This window comes from Trichechus manatus, unplaced genomic scaffold (genome assembly GCF_000243295.1).
Source record: "Trichechus manatus latirostris isolate Lorelei unplaced genomic scaffold, TriManLat1.0 scaffold00077, whole genome shotgun sequence".
In the NCBI taxonomy this organism is placed as follows: Eukaryota; Metazoa; Chordata; class Mammalia; order Sirenia; family Trichechidae; genus Trichechus; species Trichechus manatus.
The window spans coordinates 11,772,838-11,799,325 of NW_004444013.1; the positions used below are offsets into that span (position 1 = coordinate 11,772,838).

The 26,488-nt window shown below is 41.8% G+C and overlaps 1 protein-coding gene across 1 annotated transcript; it reads right to left on the minus strand.

Moving 5' to 3' along the window:
* Positions 1 to 22,254: 22,254 nt before the first annotated feature.
* Positions 22,255 to 25,661, minus strand: FAM220A (family with sequence similarity 220 member A). The gene has a single exon (XM_023735351.1). It carries the CDS (start codon positions 25,623 to 25,625, stop codon positions 24,798 to 24,800), a length of 828 nt encoding a protein of 275 aa, XP_023591119.1. The 5' UTR covers positions 25,626 to 25,661; the 3' UTR covers positions 22,255 to 24,797.
* Positions 25,662 to 26,488: the final 827 nt, after the last annotated feature.

Below are 26,488 nucleotides of genomic sequence, written 5' to 3' on the forward strand. Positions count from 1 at the left end.
GGAAATCAGTTTTTAATCTTAATTTTAACCAGGCTTCTAGCTAAAAAGAAAAAACTTTAACATTATTAGAGCTAGGTTTATTTTTGTGTTTTATTGTGGTAGAAATATATATAGTAAAACACTGGCCATTTCAACATTTTTTACACGTACAGTTCTGTGACACCGGTTACGTTCGTCAGGTTGTGCAACCATCAGCTCAATTCATTTCCAAATTATTCCACCAACATTAACAGAAACTCCGCACCCGCTAAGACAAGGCTCTCTCTTTCCGCCTCCCTCCCACCCATGGTAACCACTAAGAAACTTTGGTCTCTATATATTTGCCTATTGCATATAAGTGGAACAATACAATATTTGTCCCATTGTGACAGGCTTATTTCACTCAGCATAATGTTTTCAAGAGATTCATCCACGCCGTAGCAGGTATCAGAACTTCACTTCTCCTTATGGCTGAGTAAGATTCCATTGTATGGAGGGACCACATTTTGTTTATCCACCATCTGTTGATGGACATATGGATTGTTTCTACCTTTTGGTTATTGTGAACAGTGCTGCAGTGAACATTGGTGAACACATCACATTAAACTGTTACTAGGAGTGTCTAAACGAATTTAAAGGAGACTTGGTGCTGCAATGGTTAAAGCATTCAGCTGCTAATCAAAAGATCAGTGGTTCAAACTCACCAGCAGCTCCACAGGAGAAAAGACCTGGTGATCTCCTCCCATGAAGACTATAGCCTTAGAAACCCTATAGGGCAGTTCTACTCTGTCCTATAGGGTCGCTATGAGTTGCAATTGACTCCATGGCACACAACAACAACAAATGAATTTAATCTCTCACGTAGGCAGTGGGTCTACTACCAGTTGTACCTATTGTTTGCTGAGTGCCTACAGTCCAACAGGCACAATAAGCCTAATAACAGATATATTATTCACACTATTTTATACAGAAGGTGGCTGAGGCTCAGAGAGGTTAAATGCTTTCACAGCAGTAGGTGGTGGAGGCAGGACTCGAACCCCAGTCTGAATGGCTCCCAAGTCTTTCTATGGGGCCATCCACCATGGATCCTCATACTGGCTAATGTTTGCCTTTTAAGGCTAAAAACAATTTCAAGCACTTCCCAAAGGGAAACACTCTGCTCACCTGCAGCCTTTGAGGACTAAGTCTAACCCTAGGCCTGTAGCTGGGGCAGAGGGATGCTGAGATCTGCTCCCCTAAAACTGTGGAGAGACCCCAGGGACCAGGTGATTCTCAAAGACACAGAAATGTATCAAACCTACTGAGCTACAGCAGCAGATGTACAGGGTGTACCCAAAGGAGGTTGGCAAAGTGTTCCTTTAACTTAAATTTTTCAGAAAGCAGTTTTTGGTCAGGTATAATCCTACCTACCATTGATGAAAGTAAGCTTTCTGATTTAAAAAAAAAAAAAAAAAAACAACTTTGTTCTGTTAAGGAATTCACTATTAATAGGCATCCAAGGCAAGACTCGGGTTTTCTTCTTTCCTTTTCTCACCCCAGAGAGGTTCACCAAAGCAAGCATTTCCCAGATGCAGGCATTTAACAAGTGGCCATTTTTGCAAATCTTTTGGATTAGTCTTTATAATCACCAGAGAAACACCACCTTAAAAAGGCAATGTTTTTGCCTTAGAACTTATACTCAGTTGAAAATAGAGTCATGATCTTTTTTTGTTTTCAGAGTCATAATCTTAAAAAAAAAAAAAAAAAAGTGTTACATAAGGACCCTAAAGTTTACCTCAAAACTGGTCCAGAGTGGCTAAAAATAACCTCTGAACAAATAATAAAATTTGGGTCGGGCCCAGTTTTAAAAACCCGAGCCAATAGATACTTTCAGGAGTGAGGAATGTCTCGGCTGAAGGGCAGACTCGCTCTTGGCATCACTGTACCTGGAGCTTGGACCAAAAACTGAGGCAAATGGTGGTACAAACGTAAAATGGCGCAGCTGCTGTGGAAAACAGTTTGATGGTTCCTCAAAAAGTTAAACATAGAATTATCAGATGACCCAGCAATTCTACTCCTAGATACAGTAAAACCTGTGAAAGCTGGAACCTGTGTAAGGCAGAAACCTGTCAGAGAAGGAGAACTCAAATATTTTCCACTAAAACAAGCAATAGAAAAGTGGTAAGACTACATCCTGTCAAAGGCGGAAAACTTGCAAAGACCTGGAAAAACAAGTCCTGTTGAGTTCTGGCTCTCACAGATTTCACTGTATATACCCAAAAGGATTGAAAGCAATAACACAAACAGACACTTGGACACCAATGTCTTAGGCAGGTTCTCTAGAGAAGCAAAACCAGTGAAGTATATATATAGAGAGAGAGAGTGAGAGAGAGAGAGATCTATCTCAAGGAAATGGCTCATGAGTTGTAAGGCCGGCAAGTCCCAAGTCCGTGGGTCACGTGTCAGTATGGAGGCTCCTCCTGACTCACATAGCTGCAGAGGCCAGCGAACCCAAGATCAGCAGGTAAGATGGCAGGCTTCTGGCTCACAGCCTGCAGAGGCCAACGAATCCCAAGATCAGCAGAAAACATGGCTGTTCACTAGCTCAAGTCTCCAGAACCGGAGGTCAGATGATGACAAGCTGGATGCAGGATCCAGAGCAAGCAAAAGCCAGTGAGTTTTACTAGAATGTCCATATACATTGGATGCAGGCCACACTCCCCAGGAAACTCCCCTTACAACTGACTGGCTGATCACATCAGATCACATCATATACATGATTACATTATATCACAAAATGGAGGATAACTACATCATTACATAACTGTCAAACCACTGAGAAACATGGCCCAGCCAAGTTGACACACAACCGTAACCATCACAACCAATGTTCATTGCAACAGTATTCATAATAGTCAAAATGTGGAAACAACCTAAATGTCCATCAATAGATGAATAGATTTAAAAAAAAATGTGGTGTATCAATGCAATGAGATACTATTCAACAATAAAGAGAAATGAAGTCATTTTTAAAAAATACTTCATTGTGTTTTTGGTGAAAGTTTACACAAGAAATTAGGTTTTCATTTAACAGTTTCTATACATATTGTTCAGTGACATTGGTTATATTCTTCCAATATAACAGCATTCTTGTTAATTCCATTTTGGTTGTTCTGTTTCCATTAATCTAGCTTCCCTGTCCCCCCTTGCCTTCTCATCTTTGATCTAGGGTACATGTTTAGCATTTGGTTTCATCTAGACAACTGTGAGGAGAAGCACAGTACTCACAGGTGATATTATTTATTTTATGGGCTAATCTGTCATTTGGCTGAAAGGTGGTCTGTAGGAGTGGTTTCAGTTACAAGTTTAAAGAGTATCTCAGGGTGATAGTCTCAGGGGTTCATCTACTCTCTCCCAGTCCAGTAAGTCTGGCCTTTTTTTAGGAATTTGAGTTTTGTTCTATATTTTTTCTCCCATTCTATCCAGGACCATCTATCTTGCCCCCGGTCAGAACAGTTGGTAGTTGTAGCTGGGCACCATCTAGTTCTTCCGGTCTCAAGGTAGGTGATGTCACTGTTCATGTAGACTACTGGTTCTGTACACTAGTTTCTCCTTTGAGTCTTTGGTTTCCTTCTTTTCTTTTGTTCTGGACAGGTAGAGACCAACAGTTGTATCTTAGATGGCCACTTGCAAGCTTTTAAGACCCCAAATGCTACTCATCGAACTAGGATGTAGAACATTGTCTTAATGGACTACATTGTGCCAACTGACTGAGTTGTCCCATGAGACTGTGGTCCTAAGCCCTCAAACCCAGTAGACCAATCCCATGAGGTGTTTGGTTGTGTCTAGGAAGTATCCATAACTATGCCTCCATGTGCTTTATTTTGTATTTGGAAATATATGCAGCACACATAAACGTGTATATACCTATGCCTACAGTTATACCTATACACGCACATCCATATATTCATATATGCCTTTCTGTACATACTTATGCATACATATGTATGTATGTAACCAAACGCATATTTTTAGTTGTTATTACTGTTGTTGCAAAATTGTATTTCCCTCAATGAATTTTTTAAATTTCCACATAAATTGTTCATTGACATTAGTTACATTTATCATAGCTTGTCAGCATTCTCTTTAATTGTGTCTATACCCTTCTATTTGTGCTCAAATACTCATCTTTGTTACGGTTGTGCTGTGCTCACTACTTCCATACTCGGAGCCACAGAGAAATAAAAGTTCTGATACATCCTGTGACACAGATGAACCTTGAAAACTTTACGCTCATCAACACTTGTTATTATCTGTCTTTTTAATTCTAGCCATCTTACTGGATGTGAAGTGGTACCTCATTGTGGTTTTGATTTTGCATTTCCCTGATGGCTAATGATGTTGACCATCTTTTCATGTGAACTGGTTATTTTTTTTACTACTTTTGTGTTCCTCATTCTTACTAAAATAGCAGATGAGTACAATATTCAATATTGCCTCTCCTTGAGTGTTTTTTTCACTCATACAAGCTTGAAAGTGTTATCTTGTCCTTAAAGTTTAAAGAGCAGAGAAAAAAACAAAATTGACCTGACATCCTTTATGTGAATGTCACTTAATTCTCTCAGTTAATCTTTCAAGAGGGGCCCTGGTGGCACAGCGGTTAAGTGCTCAGCTGCTAACCAAAAGGTTGGCAGTTCAAACCCAGCCAGAGTCTCCAGCTCCATGGCAGAAAGGCCTGGTGATTTACTATCACAAAGATTACAGCTTAAATGGATTAACAAACTGTGGTACGTACACAAAATGGAATATTACACAATGATAAAGAATAATGACGAATCTGTGAAACATTTCACAACATGGATAAATTTGGAGGACATTATGCTGTGTGAAATAAGTCAATCACAAAAGGACAAATATTGTGAGATACCACTATTATAAAGTAACGACAAAAAATTTACACACAGGAAAAAAAGAAAAAACATTCTTTGATAGTCATCAGGGGCAGGAAGGCGAGGGAGGGAAATTACCAATTAGATAGAAGACACATGTTAGTATTGGTGAAGGGAAAGGCAATACATGATACGTAGGAAGTCAGCACAACATGACCAAGGCAAGAGAGGACACCGAGAGGAACGCAAGAATAAAGGGGAATTATGCTAACTACTATAGCTTAGACAGTCCTGCAGCAAAAATATTAATAAACAATAATTTACAAATGGACAAATAGGTAGATAGCTATGCCAAGAGGTGTGCGAGGATGTAAGGGAACACACCCACTGGCAAATATATATGACATATATGACTGTAGATGTGGCTCATATAGAGCACACAAGCAGAATATTCAGGGAAACCTCTTAGAGTTAACCAAATATCTTGTAGGATGAAGTTCCTAGGCTAGAAGACAAAGAACCATAGACTCAGGGGACATCTTCATCAATTGGCACGATATAGTATGTAAAGACAATGTTCTGCACCCTATTTTGGTAAGTAGCTTCTGGGGTCTTAAAAGCTTGAGAGCAGCCATCTAAGATACACCTGTTGGTGTCTTCCCATCCGGAGCACGGGAGAGTGAAAGAGACCAAAGACTCAAGGGAGCAATTAGTCCAAAGGCCTAATGGACCACATGAACCACAGCCTACACGACCCAGAGACCAGAAGAACTAGATGGTGCCCAGCTACCACTACCAACTTCTCTGACTGTGATCATAACAGAGGGTCCTGGACAGAGTGGAAGAAAATTGTAGAACAAAAATCAAATTCACAAATAAGACCATGCTTGCTGGTCTGACAGACTGAAGGAACCCCTGAGACTATGGCCCTAAGATACTCTTCTGACCTGGAAAGGAAGCCATTCCCAGAGACCATCTCCCAGCCAAACAATAGACAAACACATAAGATAAACAATAACACCTGAGAGGAACCTACTCCTTAGAACAATCAATTTTAATTATAGAATGATATGTGATATAGTTGTAAATTGCTCAAATGTAATATTTCTTAGATTATATGAATACTAACAACAAAATTGTTTTGTAAAATCTTTCTACATAGAATTATAACATTATTAGTGACAGAGTGGAAAGCTTTTTTGATTTTCTCCTTTTCCTTTAATTATTACTTCATTCTCAAAAAAGTTACTGATACAGGTTCACCAATACTAATTACCACAATATCGTAGCTAAAATACGAGACGTTTTGACAAAATTGGTGACTATAAAAACACCAGCAGCAAGTTTCACCTAAAGCACAATTAGGAAAAAAAACAAAAACAAACCAGCAGCAAAGAAAACACCACCACATGCTTGTAGCACGTGCAGACGAAACCGTGTGATTCAAAGCGTCACTGTAATTGGGTAATAATGACAGCTTTGACCAGAGTGCATTAGAAGGTTCAAAAAGGAAATTAGCATAGAGTTTTAGCCTTGTAGGTATATTAATACATGTAAGCTGGGCTTGTGAAAAATATTTTTGTTGTTATAACTAACTACAGGGATTTTTTTATAAAAAAATAATAAATTTCTGCTGAAACACTGCACAAAAATTTTATAGACAGTCATTTTGGTGTCACCCCCCTAACAGTGTCACTTGGGGTGGTCCGCACCTCCCGCACCGCTTTAGTGACGCCACTGCTCCTGCACCATCTCCATGATCACTGGTATGGCTGAATCCATCGTTACGTCTATTGTGTCAATCCATCTCACGGAGGATTTCCCTCATTTTTGATGACCCTCTACTTTACCAGCCATCGTGTTGTTTTCTAGAGACTGCTCTTTCCTGAATATGTGTCCAAAGTAAGTAAGCAAGCCAAAGTCTCACCCTCCTCACTCCTAAGAAGCATTCTGGTTCTATTTCTTCTAAGACTGATTTGTTCATTCTTCTGGAAGTCCATGGTAAAGTCGATATTCTTCGCCAATACCGCAGGTCAAACGCATAAGCTCTTCAGTCAGCTGAAATTCAAACCCACATCTATGTGACCGTATTCTCTCGTGATACCCCTACACATGGTCTCTGTAGCAACAAAATGGGGGACAATAGACCTGGCTTTTTGTGGTACACTCTCGAGGAGTTACAGAACAGTCTTTCAGGTACCCTCCTCTCTGGGAAGTAGATGGCTCAGAAATGGGGGCCCCAGTTCTGGGGATGTTCAGAAGAGGTGAATTTTCTATTGGGTTCAGGGGTTAAGATCTGTAGCGGGGGAAATAAAGTGGGAAGAGGTTTGAGGCACTCCACTCTCGGGAATAAGGAGAATGCTGAAGGATCTTCCTGCTACCAAGAAAAGAAGCCTGGGATACGGAATATCTAGAATAGACAAATACATAGAGACAAAAGTTTTTTAGAGGTTATTAGGGGCTGTGAGGAGGAAGGAGGAATTACTGCTTAAGGGGTACTGAGTTTCTGTTTGGAGTGATGGAAAACTTTCAGAAACGGATAGTGGTGATAGATGTATAACATGGTGAATGAAATTAATGTCAATGAATTGTGCACTTAAAAATGGTTAAAACGGCAAACTTTTTGTTATATATATTTTTCCACAATAAAATTATTTATTTAAAAAAAAAAACAGAAGAAGAAAGAAAAGGAAGGAAGCTGGGGCCCTGGACACCTCATCTAGGTGGATCTCCTGAGAACCCAGAACTTTCATTATTTCCTCTTTTTTGCAGTCTGTTGTTCTTTGGTCCTTTCATAGTAATTGCAGTGAAAAATTTAACATGACAAACATGTGCGTGTCACTGGGGGTTACAAGGAACTGGGGAAACTCCTCCTGATCAGAAGGGGAACCTCAAGAAATGAATCGGTGCTGCCAGTACCGAAGAAAAAGGAAGGGCAGGCTGGACCCCAGGAGGCCTGTGGGGAGGAAGGGGCCTCACCAGTGGGACGTCGGGGTGCCCCACAAAACCAGGCAGCCACGAGGACAGGGAAGCATCTGGAAAAAGCATCGGCTGCAGCTTCCCAGGATCAGGCAGAACAGGTGCATTGAACGGTCCCGTCTCCACCACCTAAAATGCTTTAATTTTCACTCTAAGCATTCCCAGTAATTTTCTGTCCAGTTAGGTGGAAATACACCCACTTAATAGCAAATACAATTACTGTGCTTTTGCCCATTTGTAATCTTAAGGAACTGGGGTTTGCTTTCATTAGAACTTACAATGAATGAGTTCAAGCAGCAAAGTGAAATCAGACTCTTAATTTCTTGCCTTCAGTTTGTTTTCACATCTGATTTGGTTTAAACAATTGGGTAGTGGTGATAAGGTTGTTTCTTGTGCAAAGAACCGAAAAGCAAGGGAAAGCCCGCTGTGACTATCAAGGGCTGAGGAGGAGCTGGGCCACCGACTACAAAGGGGAGGACTTGGTCTTTGGCCGAGTGGGGAGGGGCTACAAGAGCACTAGGTGGGGGATCAGGTACTGGTCAGGGTGCCCCCAGGACAGACTTGTGTATCCACACCCTCTAGGACAACGACTGTGAAGGGTTAGAGTCATCTTAGAATGGGGGCCTTTTGGGCCCTTAAGCTGGAAGGACAGGGGGTCAAGTGGTCTTGAGGTCACTGCACGGGATGGCAGGTGAAATCATACTCCTCCAGTCCAGGAACTAGATCGCAAATGTTTGTCTTGGAATCCACAGCCCCCGAAACAGCACACTATAGGTGCTCAGCGCACCTTTGTGAACCACTTAGTTAGGGCTAAGATGGGGATCCTTTGATGGAGGCCTCAGTCCAAGAAGCTGGAAGTGTAGTAAGCGTCTGAGCAACTTCTGACACCTTCCAGAAGTTTCCCCAGCCCCTAGGAGCTATCCCAGCAATGACACCCAGCACCAGCAGCACTTTAATGGCTGATGTGATGCCACTTTCCCCCTCAGACGTGAATGTTTGGGGTCGACTCCCTCCTCCCACCTGTTCATCCTGAGATCCCAGTGTGGAGTTGCAATGAAACGAAGACATTCGATTCTTACTGAAAACCCTGGAAAACCAGAATGACTCTTGCGGAACATTCCGAGCCTGTGCCCACTGTACAATTCTCCTGCTGCCCAAGTCAGAGCCAAGGCTGCCTCAACTGCACATTTGCTCAACGCACCAAATTCTGCCATCCACTCTAATAATTTGAAAGATATAAATGTGTTTTCCCTAGTGAGACTACAAGGAACCCTGGTGGAGCTGGGCTGCTGTCTGAAAGGTCAGTGGTTCAAACCCACCAGCAGTTCTGCAGAAGAAAGAGCTGGCAATCTGCTCCCATAAAGATTTCAGCCTAAAAAACCCTATGAGGCAGTTCTACTCTGTCACATGCGGTTGCTATGAGTCAGAATCAACTTGATGGCACCCAACGACGAGTGAGAATAAATCCCACTGCGCCCAGTACAATATTGAACTTGATGGAGGGCATCACTACTAACATCTGACCTTGATGGTTTATGAAACACAGCTTTAAACAAACCCAAGCTCATTCAAATCTAGCCAGTCCAACCTCTTTTGCGGCATAGTTTTGACGAGCATGCCATGTTTTAAGACTGAAAAGAAAATTGTCTTTTAAACGCATTGAAGTTCTATCATAAAACAGGACCGAGAGGGAACATCCTTTCCAGCCCATCTCCTGGGGACTTTGCGGGTCTTGGGGGAAGTCAACCACTTCCTGCCTGTGACTCTGAGATGGATTATGTCACATAGTGAATAAGTTCCAAATCCTATTTTTGGGAAAAGCAGTTCAGTTTGAGGCAAAGCCCAGGCTCACGCTGGAAGGAACTCAAGGTCTGCTCAGTAAGCGTGCAATTCAAGGGGGACAAACGCTTTTAAGGTCTACCTCAATTCCTCGGGCTGTTCTGTGTGCACGTTTCACAGCCCCAAGTCACTCTCAAGTGGGGCAGTACAGGATGTTCTTGTGAATCATCCGAAGTTCAATCAACTGTCACCTTAACCACAAAGCGGCCTCATTCCAACAAAAGCCAAAGTCATTTTCAACCTGAGTATGTATTTCCTTTGTGCTAAAGGGCAGCACACTCTACTCTCCAAAAAAATCACATGCTCAGGATTATAGCATAAACAAAAGAAGAAAAAAACAGTTGCCATCAAGTCAATTACAACTCATGGCAGCCCCATGCGTGTCAGAGTAGAACTGTGCTCCATAGGGTTTTCCAAGGCTGATTTTTCAATAGTAGATTGCCAGGCCTTTCTTCTGCGGCACCTCTGGGTGGACACGAACCTCCAACCTTTTGGTTAGCAGCCAATCATGTTTCGGTTTGCGCCACCCAGGGCCTCCACAGCATCATAGGAAACTAAATTTTTCAAAAGGTGCTAGATTGAAACAGACTTTAAAACCACTGCTGTTGGACAATGTTGTTGTTGATAGTTGCTGTTGAGTTGATGGTGACTCCATGTGTGCAGAGTAGAACTGCTCCTCACGGTTTTCAAGGCTGTGACCTTTCAAGAGGCAGATCGCCAGGCCTGTCTTCTGAGGTGCCTCTGGGTGGATTCGAATAGCCAACCTTTCAGCTAATAGTCGAGTACTTAACCGATTGTGCCACCCAGGGACTCCTACTGGACAATAAATGCTTAGAGTTCAGGTAAGAGAAGCTAAGGATTATACATTTTAAAGTTTACAGAATAACATAAAATCAAGACAAAAGGAGGCTGCCACACCCACTGACTGCCTACCGGGCATCTGGTACTGTGTTAACGTTCACATTTTTTACTCAAAGACAACTCTGAAATAACACCTCATGAGTAAGATAAAAAGTGAGAGATTTACACTCAAAAAGACAACCTCTCTTTGTAGAGCAAAAGCTTAGAGAAAATTATGTGCACACTCGTGGTCTGTTCTATTTTTTCACTTTTCAGAGAATGATGTTTTTGTCTTATATTGCTGGGGGAGTGTTTAAAAGTTGTTCGTTTGTTTTTTAAAGTCCGAATATATTCAAATAAGATCTTCATATCCTGAAGAGGTAATATTATCATAAGTATATCTGTAACAGGTTGTCCAATAGAACTTTCCGTGATGATGGAAGTGCTCTATGTCTGCACTGTCCAAGAGAGTAGCCACTAGCTGCCTTTAGCTATTCAGCACTTGAAATGTGACTAGTGTGCACGAGGAACTGGTTTAAATTTTCTTTTCATTAAAACTTCAATAGCCACATGTGGCTAGTAGCTACCATATTGGGCAGTACAGGTATAATTTTCAAAACATTAGAGGCACTGAAGAAAAACTTGTGTTTTTTATTTTTTTAATCTTGGACCTTCAAGGAAAAGCCTGAGGTTAGTAGCGATTCACGCATGAAGTGAAAGACATGACTTTCATCCTTGAAGACCTTATCAACATCAAAAATTTAACAGTGTTGTTCCCTTTAGCCAGAACTTTGGTTCTTGGATGTAACACTGATCACTTGCACAATCAGAAAATCAAACATCAAATACCAGGACATGGGTGGTTTTATGAGGAAAGTCTTCCTCTCTTCCCCACTCACTTTCCCTCTACCTTGATTCTTCACTTGGCAGTGAACCACTGAGCTCTGTGAGGGTGGTGAGCTTGGTTTGATTTTCTGCTATACCTCTATGACCATCTTGGAAGGAAGTGACAGGGACAAAACCAACATGGCGTAAAGAACAAACTGCTTGGAGCCATTTATTTTTTCCCAGTTGTTGTCAGTTCTAACTCATAGTAACCCCATGTGTGTCAGAGTAGAACTGTGCCCCACAGCATTTTCATTGGCTGATTTTTCAGAAGTAGATCATCAGGCCTTTCTTCCAAGGCACTTCTGGGTGGATTCAAACCTCCAACATTTTGGTTAGCAGCCAAATACCATAACCATTTGCACCACCCAGGAACTCTGCTTGGAGCCTTACAGGATTTAAATCCTGACTCTGCCAGTTACTAGCTCTGTGACCTAGTGTTAAGGATTGAATTGTGTTCCCCCAAAACATGTGTTGAAATCCTAACCCCTGTACTTGTAAATATGACCTTGTTTGGAAATAGGGGAGTTTCTTTTGTTATGTTAATGAGGTCATACCACCCTACACTGGATCCTAAACCTAATCACTTCTGAGTTAGAAAACGACCAGAAGAGACACAGACATACATACACACAGACAAATGCGGGAAAATAGACATCAATGTGAGGATCATGTTTAAGTCAGGAAATACCAAGGAACCAGAGAATGCCTGAGGCTACCGACAAGGCCAAGACGCTGACTTGGACTTTAAGCCTCCAAAACTGTTAGAAAATAAAGTTCTGTTCTTTAAAGCCACCCACTTTTGGTATTTGTGTTACAGCAGCACTAGCAAACCAAGATATCTAACCTCCATTTCCTCACCACAAAAATGACAATCCTGTTTTTCAGGGCTGTTCTGAAGATTAAGACAGTGTTACACCCAGTGGAGCCACTGCCTGTTCACGCTGTGGGGTTGGAGCTCAGAGGGTAGCAGGCATTGTTGCTGGGTGCCATTGAGTCGATTCAGACTCACAGCCATCCCATGTAACAGAGTAGAACTGTCCCATAGGGTTTGCTGGGCTATAATCATTATGGGAGCAGATCGCCAGGTCTTTGTCCCACGCAGAGCAGCTGGATAGGTTTGAAATGCCAACTTTTTAGCTGTTAAAATGGTCATTTACCTGAAAAGGGATGAAATGCCCTTAGGGGTATGACCTTATCGGTTTCTCTTTTAATAAAACATCCTCATTCTAAAACATCTTAAGAGAACAGTAAATATGGTGGAGAACCATGTGCATAAGAATATAAGCTTTATAATATAAAAGCGAGTTTTATAGTTAACTCACACCAGATTTTGTGATCTCGCGAAATATATCTGAGGAGCTTTGAATATCACATGTCTGAATCAAGCAGGAGAGAGGAAGCACCAATCTAGCAAGTTTTCCCCAACAGATTAGAATGGAAATAGCTAACAAAGAAAAAGCCTGGTGTTTATGTGAACAAGCACCTTTATTGTAATAAGTCCCAAGTGGTGCACAAAACATTTCTATGAAATTCAATAGCTTGCTATTTATATATACTCTATTTTCCCAGTTTATCATAAAAAAAATTTCCTGATAGATCTTTTACCAGAATGCATTGGAAAGAGCAATAATTCACTGACATTACTGAACAACAGCAGTTCCCCATCTCTTAATAGAGTCCTGCATTTTAAGAACATTTCATTACAAGCCTCAAAAGAAATCTAAAGTTGTGATTTATGTAGTGAAAAATCGACTCATCCCGTGCGGCAAGTTTCACTTTAAGAGTCTCCAAGAGGCTCCCACACTAAGGACTGGCCCAAGAAAACCCACTGTGGTCCGGGCTGAATCAGCACAGACCAACGAGTGTTGCTGGAAGGGTCTTGTGTACCCTCGGGCAGACATGAGATTGTGACAAGCCCGCTCGGAACAAATGACTGTTCTTGTTGGTGATCGTGCGAATATGGTTTCATGATGAAAGTCATTCTCCAAAATAAGAACCAAAAACCACAAAACTTTTTTTTTTTTTTTTTTACATATTCATTTTCTTGGTTTAAAGCACCTGTTGTTGCTGTTAAGCGCTGTCGAGTCTATTCTGACTCACAGTGACCCCATGTGACAGAGTAGAACTGCCCGCATAGGGTTTTCTAGGCTGCAATCGTTATGGGAGCAGATTGCCGGGTCTTTCTCCCGCCAGCCGCTGGGTGAGCTGGAACCGCCAATCTTTTTGGTTAGCAGCGCCACCAAGGCGCCTAAAGCACCTCTATGGGCATGGAATTAAACAGAATTACAATCCTGTTGTAAAGTTTGATACATTATACTCACTGAGATTAACAAACCATACTGAACTAAGTCCAGCACTTTTAGGTTAATTTTTGTTTAAGAATGTAGATAAACGAAATAATCAAAAAAAGAAACAAGGCCTTCCCTGAAGCAGAACATTCCCCAACTGAACACGTGGCGCCCTCTTGTGGCAAATGAGAGCCTTGCACGCACAGCGTCTGAGCGGGGGTGGCTTTCACACCGCCCCCTTCCCCTCCGCCTCCAATTCAGCAACCGCATAAATTATCCTGCAACTTGCTAAATACACACGTTCAGACAGCAGCAGGATCCCATGCACTGGGGCATGCTTCAGTTGTTCACTTTCAGGACCCGTTGCCGTAGAGTCGATTCTGACTCATAGCGACCCTGTAAGACACCCTGTAAGACAGTGTAGAACAGCCCCATAGGGTTTCCAAGGAACGCCTGGTGGATTCGAACTGCCGACCTTTTGCCTTTTGGTTGGCAACCCTGGCGCTTAACCACTACGCCACCCGGGTTTCCTCACCATCAGGGGGAGGTAAGAATTTTCATTTAAGCTTTAAAATTTGCCCAGAATAAAGGCCACTGGCAACTACTTGGATGTTCCTGGGTGGCGCAAACGGTTAAGTGCTTGACTGTTAGCCGAAAGGTTAGCTGCTGGAACTCACCCAGAGGCGCCTTGAAAGACAGGCCTGGCGTTCTGCTTCCTAAAGGTCACAGCCTTGAAAACTCCATGGAGCAGTTCTACTGTGTACACATGGGGTCACCACGTGTCAGAAGTGACTGGACAGCCACTAACGACTATTGACGCTGACCACGCTAACCCAAAATGCAATATGCCCCATAGCTTCAAAAACAAACATTACACAATGTGGAGTATAAGTTTTAAACTTTCAATTAGCTAGGCATTCTTTTTTAAACTGCTGTCATTAATCTCTAGTTTTAGTTCACTGTAGTTAAATGAGGCCTGTACCTTCTCTGCTTTTTAGAATTTATTGGCATTTTCTTTTGACCTAGCATGTAATGGATAATTATTAGTTTTTGTTAATATTGAATGTAATATTCCAAATAAATATTCCACAAATGTTTAAAAAGGAAAAAAAAAAAAGCATTACCTGGTGGTGCCATGGCTAAATGCTTGGCTGCTAATCCAAAGGTTGGCAGTTCAAACCCACCAGCAGCTCCGAGAGAGAAAAGACCTGGAGATCTATTCCCGTAAAGACTGCAGCCCAGGAAATCCTATGAGGCAGTTCTACTCTGTCCTGTAGGGCACTATGAGTCGGAATAGACTCGACAACACAAAACCCTACCTTCGAAAGAGCCCTATACTGATAAACAGGATTTTAGAGAAAAAGCAGGTTTTTCAATCAATTAATGGCTGTCAAAGAATTTACATACAAAATAGGATATGCATTTGTCACAATGGACAGAAGAGGGCTTCTACAGGATTGAAACTCTGGAGCCTCTTACCTGGGGCAGGTCACTTGGTCTGAGTAATTGTCATGTAGAATGAACTGGGCAATTCCACTCCTTTTTCTGGATTTTCCTCCTTCCGCCCAACAAACCAAGTCCGCCATCTGCTATGAATCTGAGCGGTGAAGGACACAATTCACACGTCGATCGCACATCGTCAAGGGCGGCTTGATGCCAGAGTCCCGATATTCTACCACTTCTGTGGCCAAAAAGCAAACTCTGCTTCCTGCAAGAAGCTGGTGGAAAAAAGCTATTTGGGGCATGATATTCACCACATAAACTATGCAAATTTTAAAACAAAATGGCTGACTGTGCTCTTTTGCCAAATACAGGGAATAAAGAGAGAATCAGACAATAATATATGCAACTCAAATGCACGATGTTGACACTGAACCAGATGTGCTCGTTAGAGACTCACTAGTATAGGAAAAAGGGAGATGCTGATTTTAAAAGGAATCCCAAATGTTTAAACGTTGTTTTTAAATGCATGTATTTGCCACACCTTGATTTTACACGGCGGAGTAGGAAATGGAAAGTCTAAATGTAACAGTGAAGACCACCTGGTGCTCACGTGGACGCGGGGATGCAGAACATGGTCCTACTCCCAAAGGCACCAGCAGGACCCAGGGCTTGAGGACAGTGTGTTCCCTCACTGCTGCCTTCTCAATTTCTAGGATTCGGCACTTAAATGTCTGGATTTGCAGAGAGCTCACTTTCCACATGTAGAACCAGATACATGCATTTACAATAAATCAACACCTCTCTTTTCTCAGATGCTCCTCATTCAAGAGGTTTTTCTGAACAGGTCAGAGTCTTTACCAAGTCTTTTGAGAAGGCGGACAATGACAAGAATCAGTGTTTTTGCTGCAGAGTGAGTTACTGTATGCTCCTCTGTCCTAGCTATACTATCCCCTAGATGTCCTACAAAAAGCATCTAAGAACTTAGCTGAGAGGAGGCAGCCACACACCACCAGTCAAATGATTGCAGAGCCATGACACTTACTCCAAGTCATTAGAATAAGCAGCAGTTTGAGGAGTGCTTGTAACAATAGAGACAATAAAGAAAAGCTTTAGGAGTTAGAAAATGGAGCCAATCCCTAATCTTCTCCAACTAAATTACCCGATTGTTTCCTAGTATCAGAAACAGAACTTTTGTGAGGCAGATGGGGGAAGGAAGAGCGGTCAAGTTCACTTCCTTAGAATTCTGAAAGCATTAAACAGTTAACTGGAGAATTCCACTCTGTTAATACTGTCCTGCTGTGGTGGCCTGTGTGTCCCTGTGATACTGGAAGCTATGTGACTGGTATGTCAAATACCAGCAGGGTCACCCATAGTGGACAGGTTTCAGAGGCACTTCCAGATCAAAACAGACTCGGACAACAGTGGGCTCAAACATAAGAGATCATGGAGATGGTGCGGGATCTGTTGTGTTATACACAAGGTCTCCATGAGTCAGCGTGGACTCACAGCAACTAACAGCAAATACAATCCTGGGAGTCCCTGGTTGTGCAAACGGTTAAAGTACTCAGCCGCTAACTTAAAGGTTGAAGATTCAAGTCCACCCAGAGGCACCTGGGAAGAAAGGCCTGGTGATCTACTTCCAAAAACTCGGCCATTAAAAACTCTATGGAGCACAATTCTACTCTGACATATGTGGGGTCACCATGAGCCAGAATCGACTCGGCAGCAAACGGTACTGTCATGAGCCACAGCTACCCTAGAAGAATTCCCTATCCTGTTACATACCTGAATAAAAATAAAATTAACTATAAAGAAAGAGCAAAATTACAGCACTGTCTGCTCTTACTCCTTTGAATTACTGATGGGTTTACCAGAAGGAAACACAACACTCATGGACTCCTCAGTCCCAACGGTCTCTTGTGCTGCAAAGCTGACCGAGGTGAATCTCTGAGTGGGTGAGTCTGTGACACACCTCCCAACTCAACCAAAGCATTTCTGTTAAAACAATGTCTTGATATGCCTCAACAAAGCAAGACAACTGATTCAAGGAAAAAGGAAAGAAAGTTCATCCTATGAGGGTCACGTGTCCTAGGAAGCAAGCACTTTGGCAAATCATCTTTTCCATTCAGATTTTAGTAGTGCACATACACAGTGCTCGAGGAGTTAGTATGCAAAATTTGAAGTGCAATTGCGAGTAAACATACTTCTCAATTGATCTGGTTAATCGGGTTTTGATAAAAATAAAATGTTTGGGATAAGAGAGAAAACACTCTGGAAGCAAAGAGGAGTCAAGAAGGAGCTGCAATCTTATTAAATCTTACTTAGGCTTCTAATTTCAAACTCTTACCCTGCATGTATAGTTGCTTGGTTGGGTTGGGTTGAGGTGTGAATCTCATGTTAAAGGTTCCACCCCCTGTCAATGCTGAAGAGCGTAGTTTCCATCTCTGAGTTCACATATACAAACATCAGTTTATTGTGCTTTGCAGATGATGTGTTTTTTACAAATTGAAGGTTTGTGGCAACCTTGCGTCAAGCAAGTCTATCGGCGCCATTTTTCCAACAGCATGTGCTCACTTTGTGTCTCTGTGTCACATTTTGGTAATTCTTGCAATATTTCAAATTTTTCCATTATTATTATATCTGTTATGGTGATCTGTGATCCAATGATCTTTGATATTACTATTGTAATTGTTTTGGGGAGCCACAAAATGCACCCATATAAGGCGGCTAACTTAATCGATAAATGTTGTGTGTGTTCTGACTGCTCTACCAACTGGCTGTTCCCGTGTCTCTGTCCCTCTCCTCAGACCTCCCTATTCCCTAAGACACAACAATATTGAAATTAGGCCAGTTAATAACCCTAAAATGGCCTCTAAGTGTTCAAGTGAAAGGAAGAGTCGCAGGTCTCTCACTTTAAATCAAAAGCTATAAATGATTAAGCTTAGTGAGGAAGGCATGTCGAAAGCCAAGACAGGCCAAAAGCTAGGCCTCTTGCGCCAAACAGTTAGCCAAGCTGTGAATGCAAAGGAAAAGTTCTTGAAGGAAATTAAAAGTGCTACCCCAGTGAACACACGAAAAAAGTGAAACAGCCTAATTGCTGATATGGAGAAAGTTTCAGTGGTCTAGTTAGAAGATCAAACCAGCCACAACATTCCCTTAAGCCACAGCCTAATCCAGAGCAAGACGCTGTCTTTATTATTGATTGAATTGTATTCCCCTAAAATACGTGTCAATTTAGCTAGGCCATGATTCCCAGTATTGTGTGATTGTCCACCATCTTGTTATCTGATGTGATTTTCCTTTATGTTGTAAATGCTACCTCTATGATGTTAATGAGGCAGGATTAGCAGCAGTTGTGTTAATGAGGTAAGACTCAATCTACAAGATTAGGTTTTGTCTTAAATCAATCTCTTTTGAGATATAAAAGAGAAGCGAGCAGAGAGACATGGAGACCTCATACCACAAAGAAATAAAAGCCAGCAGAATAGCACATACTTTGGACCCGGGGTCCCTGGGCTGAGAAGCTCCTAGACAGGGGAAGATTGATGACAAGGATCTTCCTCCAGACCTGACAAAGAAAGCCTTCCCCCGGAGTTGGCACCGTGAATTAGGACTTTTAGCCTCCTAGACTGTGCGAGAATAAATTTGTTTGTTAAAGCTATCCACTTGTGGAATTTCTGTTATAGCAGCACTAGATATCTAAGATACTCTTCAATACTGTGAAGGCTGAGAGAGGTGAGGAAGCTGCAGAAGAAAAGTTTGAAGCTAGCAGAGGTTGGTTCATGATGTTTAAGGAAAGAAGCCATCTCCATAAGATAAAAGTGCAAGGTGAAGCAGCAAGTGCTGGTGGAGAAGCTGCAGCAAGTTATCCAGAAGATCTAAGATAACTGATGAAGGTGGCTACACTGAACAACAGATTTGCAGTGTAGACTAAACAGCCTTATATTGGAAGAAGATGCCATCTAGTACTTTCATAGCCACAGAGAAGTCAAGGCCTGGTGTCAAGGCTTCAAAGCTTCAAAGGACAGGCAGACACCTGTTAGGGGCTAATGCAGCTGGTGACTTTAAGTTGAAGTCAATACTCATTTATCATTCTGAAAATCCTAGGGCCCTTAAGAATTATGCTAAATTCACTCTGCCTGTGCTCTATAAATGGAACAACAAAGCCTGGATGACAGCACATCTGTTTACAACATGGTTTACTGAATATTTTAAGCCCACTGTTGAGAACTACTGCTCAGAAAAGATTCCTTTCAAAATATTACTGCTCATTAACAAAGCTTATTAAGAAAATGCTCTGCATCCTACTTTGGTGAGTGGCATCTGGGGTCTTAAAAGCTTGCAAGCAGCCATCTCAGATGCATCAGTTGGTCCCAACCACCTGGAGTACAGGAGAATGAAGAACACCAAAGACACAAGGAAAGTATTAGCCCAAGAGACAGAAAGGGCCACATAAACCAGAGACTTCATCAGCCTGAGACCAGAAGAACTAAATGGTGCCCAGCTACCACCAATGACCCCCCTGACAGGGAACACAACAGAGAGTCCTTGATAAAGCAGGAGAAAGGTGAGGTGCAGAACTCAAATTCTAGTAAGAAGACCAGACTGAATGGTCTAAGACTGGAGGAACCCTGGAAAGCATGGCCCCCAGATTCTCTATCAGCCCAGAACTAAAACAATTTCCGAGGCCAACTCTTCAGATAGGGATTGGACTGGACTGTGGGACATAAAGTGATACTCGTGAGGAGTGTGCCTCTTAGCTCAAGTAGATACAAGAGACTAAATGGGCAGCTTCTGTCCAGAGATGAGATGGAAAGGCAGAGAGGGTTAGAAGCTGGTTGAATGGACATGGGGAATCAGGGGTGGAAAGGAGGAATGTGCTGTCACAGTATGGGGAAAGCAGTTAGGGTCACATAACAATGTATTTATAAATTTTTGTATGGGAGACTAACTTGAAATGTAAATTTCATTTAAACTACAACAATAAAAAAATTTTCACTAAAAACAAACAAAAAATATTACTGCTCATTGATAATGCACCTGGTTACCCAAGAGCTCTGATGGAGATGTACAAGGAGATAAATGTTGTTTTCATGCCTTCTAACACAACATCCACTCTGCAGCCCATGAATCAAAGAGTAATTTTGACTTTCAAGTCTTACTATTTAAGAAATACACTTCATAAGGCTACCATAGATAGTGAGTCCTCTGATGGGTCTGTGTAAAGTGAAAACCTTCTGGAAAAGATTCACCATTCTAGATGCCATTAAGAACATTCGTGATTCACTGGAGAAGGCCAAAATACCAACATCAACAGAAGTTTGGAAGAAGATGATTCCAACCCTCATGGATGACTTTGAGGGGTTTAAGACTTCAGTGGAGGAAGTAACTGCAAACGTAATGGAAATAGCAAGAGAACTAGAAGTGGAGCCCGAAGATGTGACTGAATTGCTGCAATCTCATGATAAAACTTCAGTGGATGAGGAGTTGCTTAGTGCTTCTTAAAAAACCCAAATCAAACCCATTGTCATTGAGTCGATTCCGACTCATAGTCACCCTATAGGACAGAGTAGAACTGCACCATAGAGTTTCCAAAGAGTGCCTGGTGGATTCGAACTGCTGACCTTTTGGTTAGCAGCCATAGCACTTAACCAGTACGCCACCACGGTTTCCAGATGGTTCTTATGGATAAGTAAAAGAAAGTGGTTTCTTGAGATGGAATCGACTCCTGGTGAAGATGCTGTGAACAATGTTAAAATGACAATGAGGGATTTAGAATATCACATAAACTTTAGCTGCTAAAGCAGTGGCAGAGTTTGAGAGGATTGACTCCAGTTTTGAAAGAAGTTCCACTGTGCATAAAATGCTATCAAACAGCATTGCATGCTACAGAGAAATCTTTCGTGAAAGGAAGAGTCAATCGATGTAACAAACTTCATTGTTGTCTTATTTTAAGAAACTGCCACTGCCACTCAACCTTCAGCAACCACCAACCTGATCAGTTAGCAGCCATCGACATCGAGACAAGACCCTCCACCAGCAAAAAGATCACAACTTACTAAAGGCTCAGATGATGGTTAGCATTTTTAGCAATAAAGTATTTTTAAATTAAGGTATGTACATTGTTTATTTAGACATAATGCTATTGCATACTTAATAGACTACAGTATAAACATAATTTTTATATGCCCTGGGAAACCAAACAATTTGTGTGACTCGCTTTACTGTGGTGGCCTGGAACCAAACCAGCAATATCTCCAAGGTATTCCTGTACTGTTCCAGAGATCCCATAATTCTGCTTCCTCTGCTCAGAAGGTTTAAAAAGGAGAATCTGAAAATTATCTCATAAGAAACTGTAGAGAGAATTCTATAGCACATTTCTGATTCTGTGTGAACTCACAGTATAGTAAATGATCTGTGAATTTTAGAATACACAGAGATTTATACTAAGTTCTAAAATACATTTCTTTCTTATTTATAAAATCAGTAGTCATATAAGAATGATCTATTTAAGTACAAGTTTATTTTTTACTCTCTAGAGCTTTGCAACTTCATAATTGCTTCAAGACCTCACCATTTATTCTAGTTTTAAAATAAAAAAGGAAATTGTGTTTCTAAACTTAAAATGATGGTGTTTAACCCTTAAAAGCCTTTCACAGGCAGAATCCATAAAGAAAAAAAAAAAGCATATAAATTTAAGTATCAGTTCTTTTAAAACAAGCTTCCCTTAGTTTTTATTGCTCAAATTATAAATCTTGTTGCCAGCGAGCTGATTCCAACTCATGGCGACCCCACATGTTACATAGTACTGCTCCATACGATCTGAAGTATTTCAAAGGAGTGATCCCTTTTATAACCCAATCATGGAAGCTTAGTTTATCCAAAAGAGTATCTCTTTTCTGTAGTAACTGCCTCAAGAATAAAAGTGTTCACAGAAGGCCTTAATTCTGTAAAGTCATGAAGCTTTACAGGGAGCATTTATCATGTGTCTTCTGGGCTGTCACCTCTTGCTCCTGAGCTGCAGGTGAAGCTATCCCCAGAACTTTCAACAGGAGAGCAAATCTTCAGACAGCACCTGTACACAGCTAAGCACCAAAGGAAAACACAAGCAGCTAAGTATATGTGTATAAAAACATTCACGTGAAGAAAAAAATTACTGTAGTGAAGTGAGTTTTTTTATGTATCTTTTTGCCTTGGTTCTTTGGAAAAACAGCTTGAAGAGATTTTCCCCTCAAGCCCTTATGAGTAACCTTTATCCTAGTTTTCCACCCTAGAGGGTTTGTTAGTTTTGTCCAGGTTGATTGACATTTCCTGGGTAAGCTGTAAACATCCTGATGGTTTGCTACTTTTTGTCTGGCCCTAGGCTGCAGCCTGTCCTGTGATTGATATGCACTTTGCAGGGATTGGTCAACAGACTATGCAAATGAAGTGTCTATAGCCTACGAGGCAAATGAAGTATCTGAGAGGGGATTGGCTACTTTGTAGCCCTGCTGGGAAGGGCCATTCCTTGAAATTGACAGAGTTATGTATAGATGCAGCTGACCCCACAAAGGTTTTTTAGAGACAGGAAGAAGTAGAAGGAAGAAAGAAGAGAGAAGGAGAGAACAGAGGCAGCAAGGAACCTCCTAAAAGAGCTGTAAAGGCAGAGTTGGTGGTGACAGGCAGCAGGGCCAAGAAGAGCCTGTCCTCAGGGGGCTGAGAGAAGTGCACAGCTGAGAGCTGAGAAAGCTGTTCTGCACTCAAGGGAGGGAGGTGATTTCCTCTTGGGGGAGGGGAGCCTTCCAGACTTTGCCTCCGTACTTCCTGATCCTGATCCCAAGTTGTACCCGCTGCTTCCTTAATAAACCATTTAATCGTTAAATATGGTCTGTGAGTTCTGCGTGACCCCTGCAACATATCAAACCCAGCAGGGAAGCACCGAGTAGCCTGGGGAGGACAGCTGGTGTCAGAACTGGTAAAAAGTTGGAGGGTGGAGGTATGTCTTACCTTCCCCTCATGAGAATCAGTTTGGGGCTGATCCTGGTTATTATCTCCTCTGACGTTAGACAGGTTCTGACACTACAACTCTTACTTGCATTTCACACCCCAAAGCTGCTTTTAGAAAAAACACCTTATTTTAATACAACCACATGAAAACATTTCAAATTTATTACTTTAGCATTTGATGCCAATAGGGAATTCTGTACTTTTCTCTGCAATTGGTTGAATACATTTATATACTTGCAATTTACAAAACAAAGAAATAACAACAGTTGATGAGTCATGGAAAGTTCCATCCCAACGAAGTAGACTTAGTTGTTTTTGTTTTTTGTTTTTAAAAAAAGGAAGTAAAAGGAGTATGCAAGCGAACAGTCCCCATTTTTACAACATTTAAAATAAACATGTCCCCATCTCATTTGGCAATCCATTGGTGACACACACGGAGTGTCCTTTAGCTAGAGTTTTACTTGCTCAATTAGGGCGGTATCATTTCAGCCTGGATGCTGAGCACCATTCCAAAGGATCACAATGCACTATTTCATAACATCCTGTGAAGAAACCGAAGCGGCTGAGTTCTGACCTAGCTTTACATTTTGTTTTTCAACCTCTGCTTCCCGTCTTCTAAATCAGTGACCTACTTCGGTGCTAAGAGATTTTTAAGTAACAAGAAGGCAGCATTAATAAAGAGACCAGAAAAACCAAGACTACACACATAAAAAAATACTTGTATTTATTATGCTGAAGAAGAGTTTTATTTTTCATTTCTCCAAAACACTAAAATAGCACACAGCACAGTAATTCAGCACACTATATAAGCTGATATATGCAATCAATAATCCCAGAAATGGTTGTTTTAAGTCTTACTTTGGGACGCCTTAAAAACTTACACACAAGTATGACTCTTAAATGACCTTCATCAAAGTTAACAACAAAAGGAGTTACTTCAGAAAAACCTTAGTGTAAAAGATACCTCAATCCCTAGAAACTGGGAACATTCAAGAATGGAAAATACTTGATTTGCCTCTCTGTAAACTGAGCCACATCAAATATTTTCAAGCTCATTTTTATTTAAAATAACACTACTAGGATTTCTAACTTGAGAAAGGATTATTCTAAAGTTAAATTTAATATTGCAACATTCACCTTAGGGCCTCCATATAAATTGTGTTTTAAGTGGAAAAAAGAGGTATGAAAAAAGAAATCAAATTCTCCTGCAGAACAAAATTCTACAAAATGGAGAAACGGTTACAGTTACAACGAACTCAGCAAAGCTCTTAGCAGGTACAGAGGGCTGACTTTTACAAACATCCACTTCCGTTAGATGATCAAAGGCAGGCTGAAGAGCACTATCTGGCCAGTAGCCCTTTAAAATAGGTACTGAAGATTTAGAAAGAACTTTATGTTAAACAAGGTTCTAATTTGATATTTATTATCTATCAATATTCTTCTGAAACGGATTCCCAATTCCAAATGTCCTTCAAGCACAATTTAAAATATACTCAAAAATGTCCTTCTGTATCGGCCAGCTTTTCATGAGTTTGGATTCCACTCACTTTAAGTTGGTCTAGCCATACAAGCAGAGCAGGAACTTGATGGCTGCACTGTTTGCATCTAGACTTAACGCAAAGGAAATCACTCTAAGACAACTCTGGAAATTAATCTCACTATCTTTATTGTTCTGCTTGTACGTACCTTAACTATGGTATAACAAATTCGCAAATTCCAAAGCTCGGAGAGCCAGTAACCCCAGTGTCACCTGCAGATCATCTGGTATACTTTTTACACCTGAGAGCATTTCCTTGTACTCTACTATTTGCTCGGAAAGCATGGGCTTTAAACAGTCAAGGGAAAGGTCTTTTGTCTCATCATTCAAGAGGATTTCAGGACATGCATACAGGGTTGCAGAAAGGATGGAGTGCAGGGAAGGCAGTTCAAGCTCAGAGCTGATCCCAAGAAAAGCACTTGGTGGTTCATCCTCAAAAATTCCCATTCCTAACGGCAGCAGATTCAGTGTGTGATAACATGGTAGTCCCGAAGGCTGGAGACACGCAGAGCACAGCCACAGCTCTCCTTTGTGACACCAGTCTCCGTGGCAGTCAGTGTCCCTTGGCCCTCTGCCCAGCCAGTCCCTCACTAGTGCCTCGCCAACACCGCGGGGCACTTTCACACCCTGCTCTTCTGTGGGAGCAGAGGACAGAGCCACGGCCTTGCTCAGAGCCGCTGCTGAAGCGCAATTTCTTCTTACTGATTCTTGCAAATCTGGGACCTCCCTCAGAAGATTTTTCATTTCCAGTGATAACTCCTCATTTGGTGAACTTCCATTTACATGGAGCACAGATTGATTCACCCAGGACGGTATGTCTGACAGGTCAGCACTCTCCTGGGTTCTCTTACTGAGTCCATGTAACGGTCTGTCCGAGCCAGCTCCTCCCTCGCCCTCCGCTTTGGCGAGGCAGATGCAGAGGGCCCCTCTTCCATCCCTCATACTTTGTGTTCTCCGAAGCTGGGGGTTCGAGGACATGCCTTGGTCACAGTCAGAGGCAGGCAGTCAGTGGATCTCAATATGAACCTGGAAAAGATAATCAAATTTCAATTTCATCCTAAAGATGAGATTCCTAAGAAAGTCTACACACATCAGATATTTTCTAACAAACATTAAGATCTCTGGTACCAGGGTGTGGCAAAATGAGTTCCTTTATGTGGCCTTTGGTGTTGGTTCTTTCGAAAAACAGCTTGAGAAGTCTCTCCCCTAAATCCTGAGGAGTTAACTTTGCCCTAATTTTCTACCCCAGAGCGTTTGTTACATGTCCCGGGTAAGCTGTAAACAAGGACGGTTTGATGCTTTTTGCCTGGCCCTGGGCTGCGGCCTGCCCCGGGACTGGTAAGTACCTTGCAAGGTTCCTGGCCCTGGTGGGAATTCCCTGTCTCAAAACTGACAAGGAGTTTACATAATTAAGCAGCCAACCCAAAGAGGTTTTCGAGACAGAAAGAAGCAGTAAGAGAAGTAGCAGGACAGAAGCAGAAGTAAGAAAGAAGAGAGAAGACGCAGAGAGAAGAAGCAAGGAGCCTCCTAAAAGAGCTGTAACATGGGTCAAGGGCTGTAACACTGAATACGGCAACAGGCCCACAGGGGGCTCAATGGCAGAGCAGCCGTGACAGACAGACGAGAGGGCCAAGAGGAGCCTGTCCTCAGGGGCCAAGAGGAGGCCTGCACACTCAAGAGGAGCTGAGAGAGCTGTCCTGCACTGAAGAAGGGAACTTTGCCTACATGCTTCCTGATCCTGAGTTGTAGCCTGTTCCTAAATAAACCACTTAACTGTAAGCACGGTCTCTGAGTTCTGTTGTGGCCATGGCAATGGATTATGAAAGCCAGAAGAGAAGCAG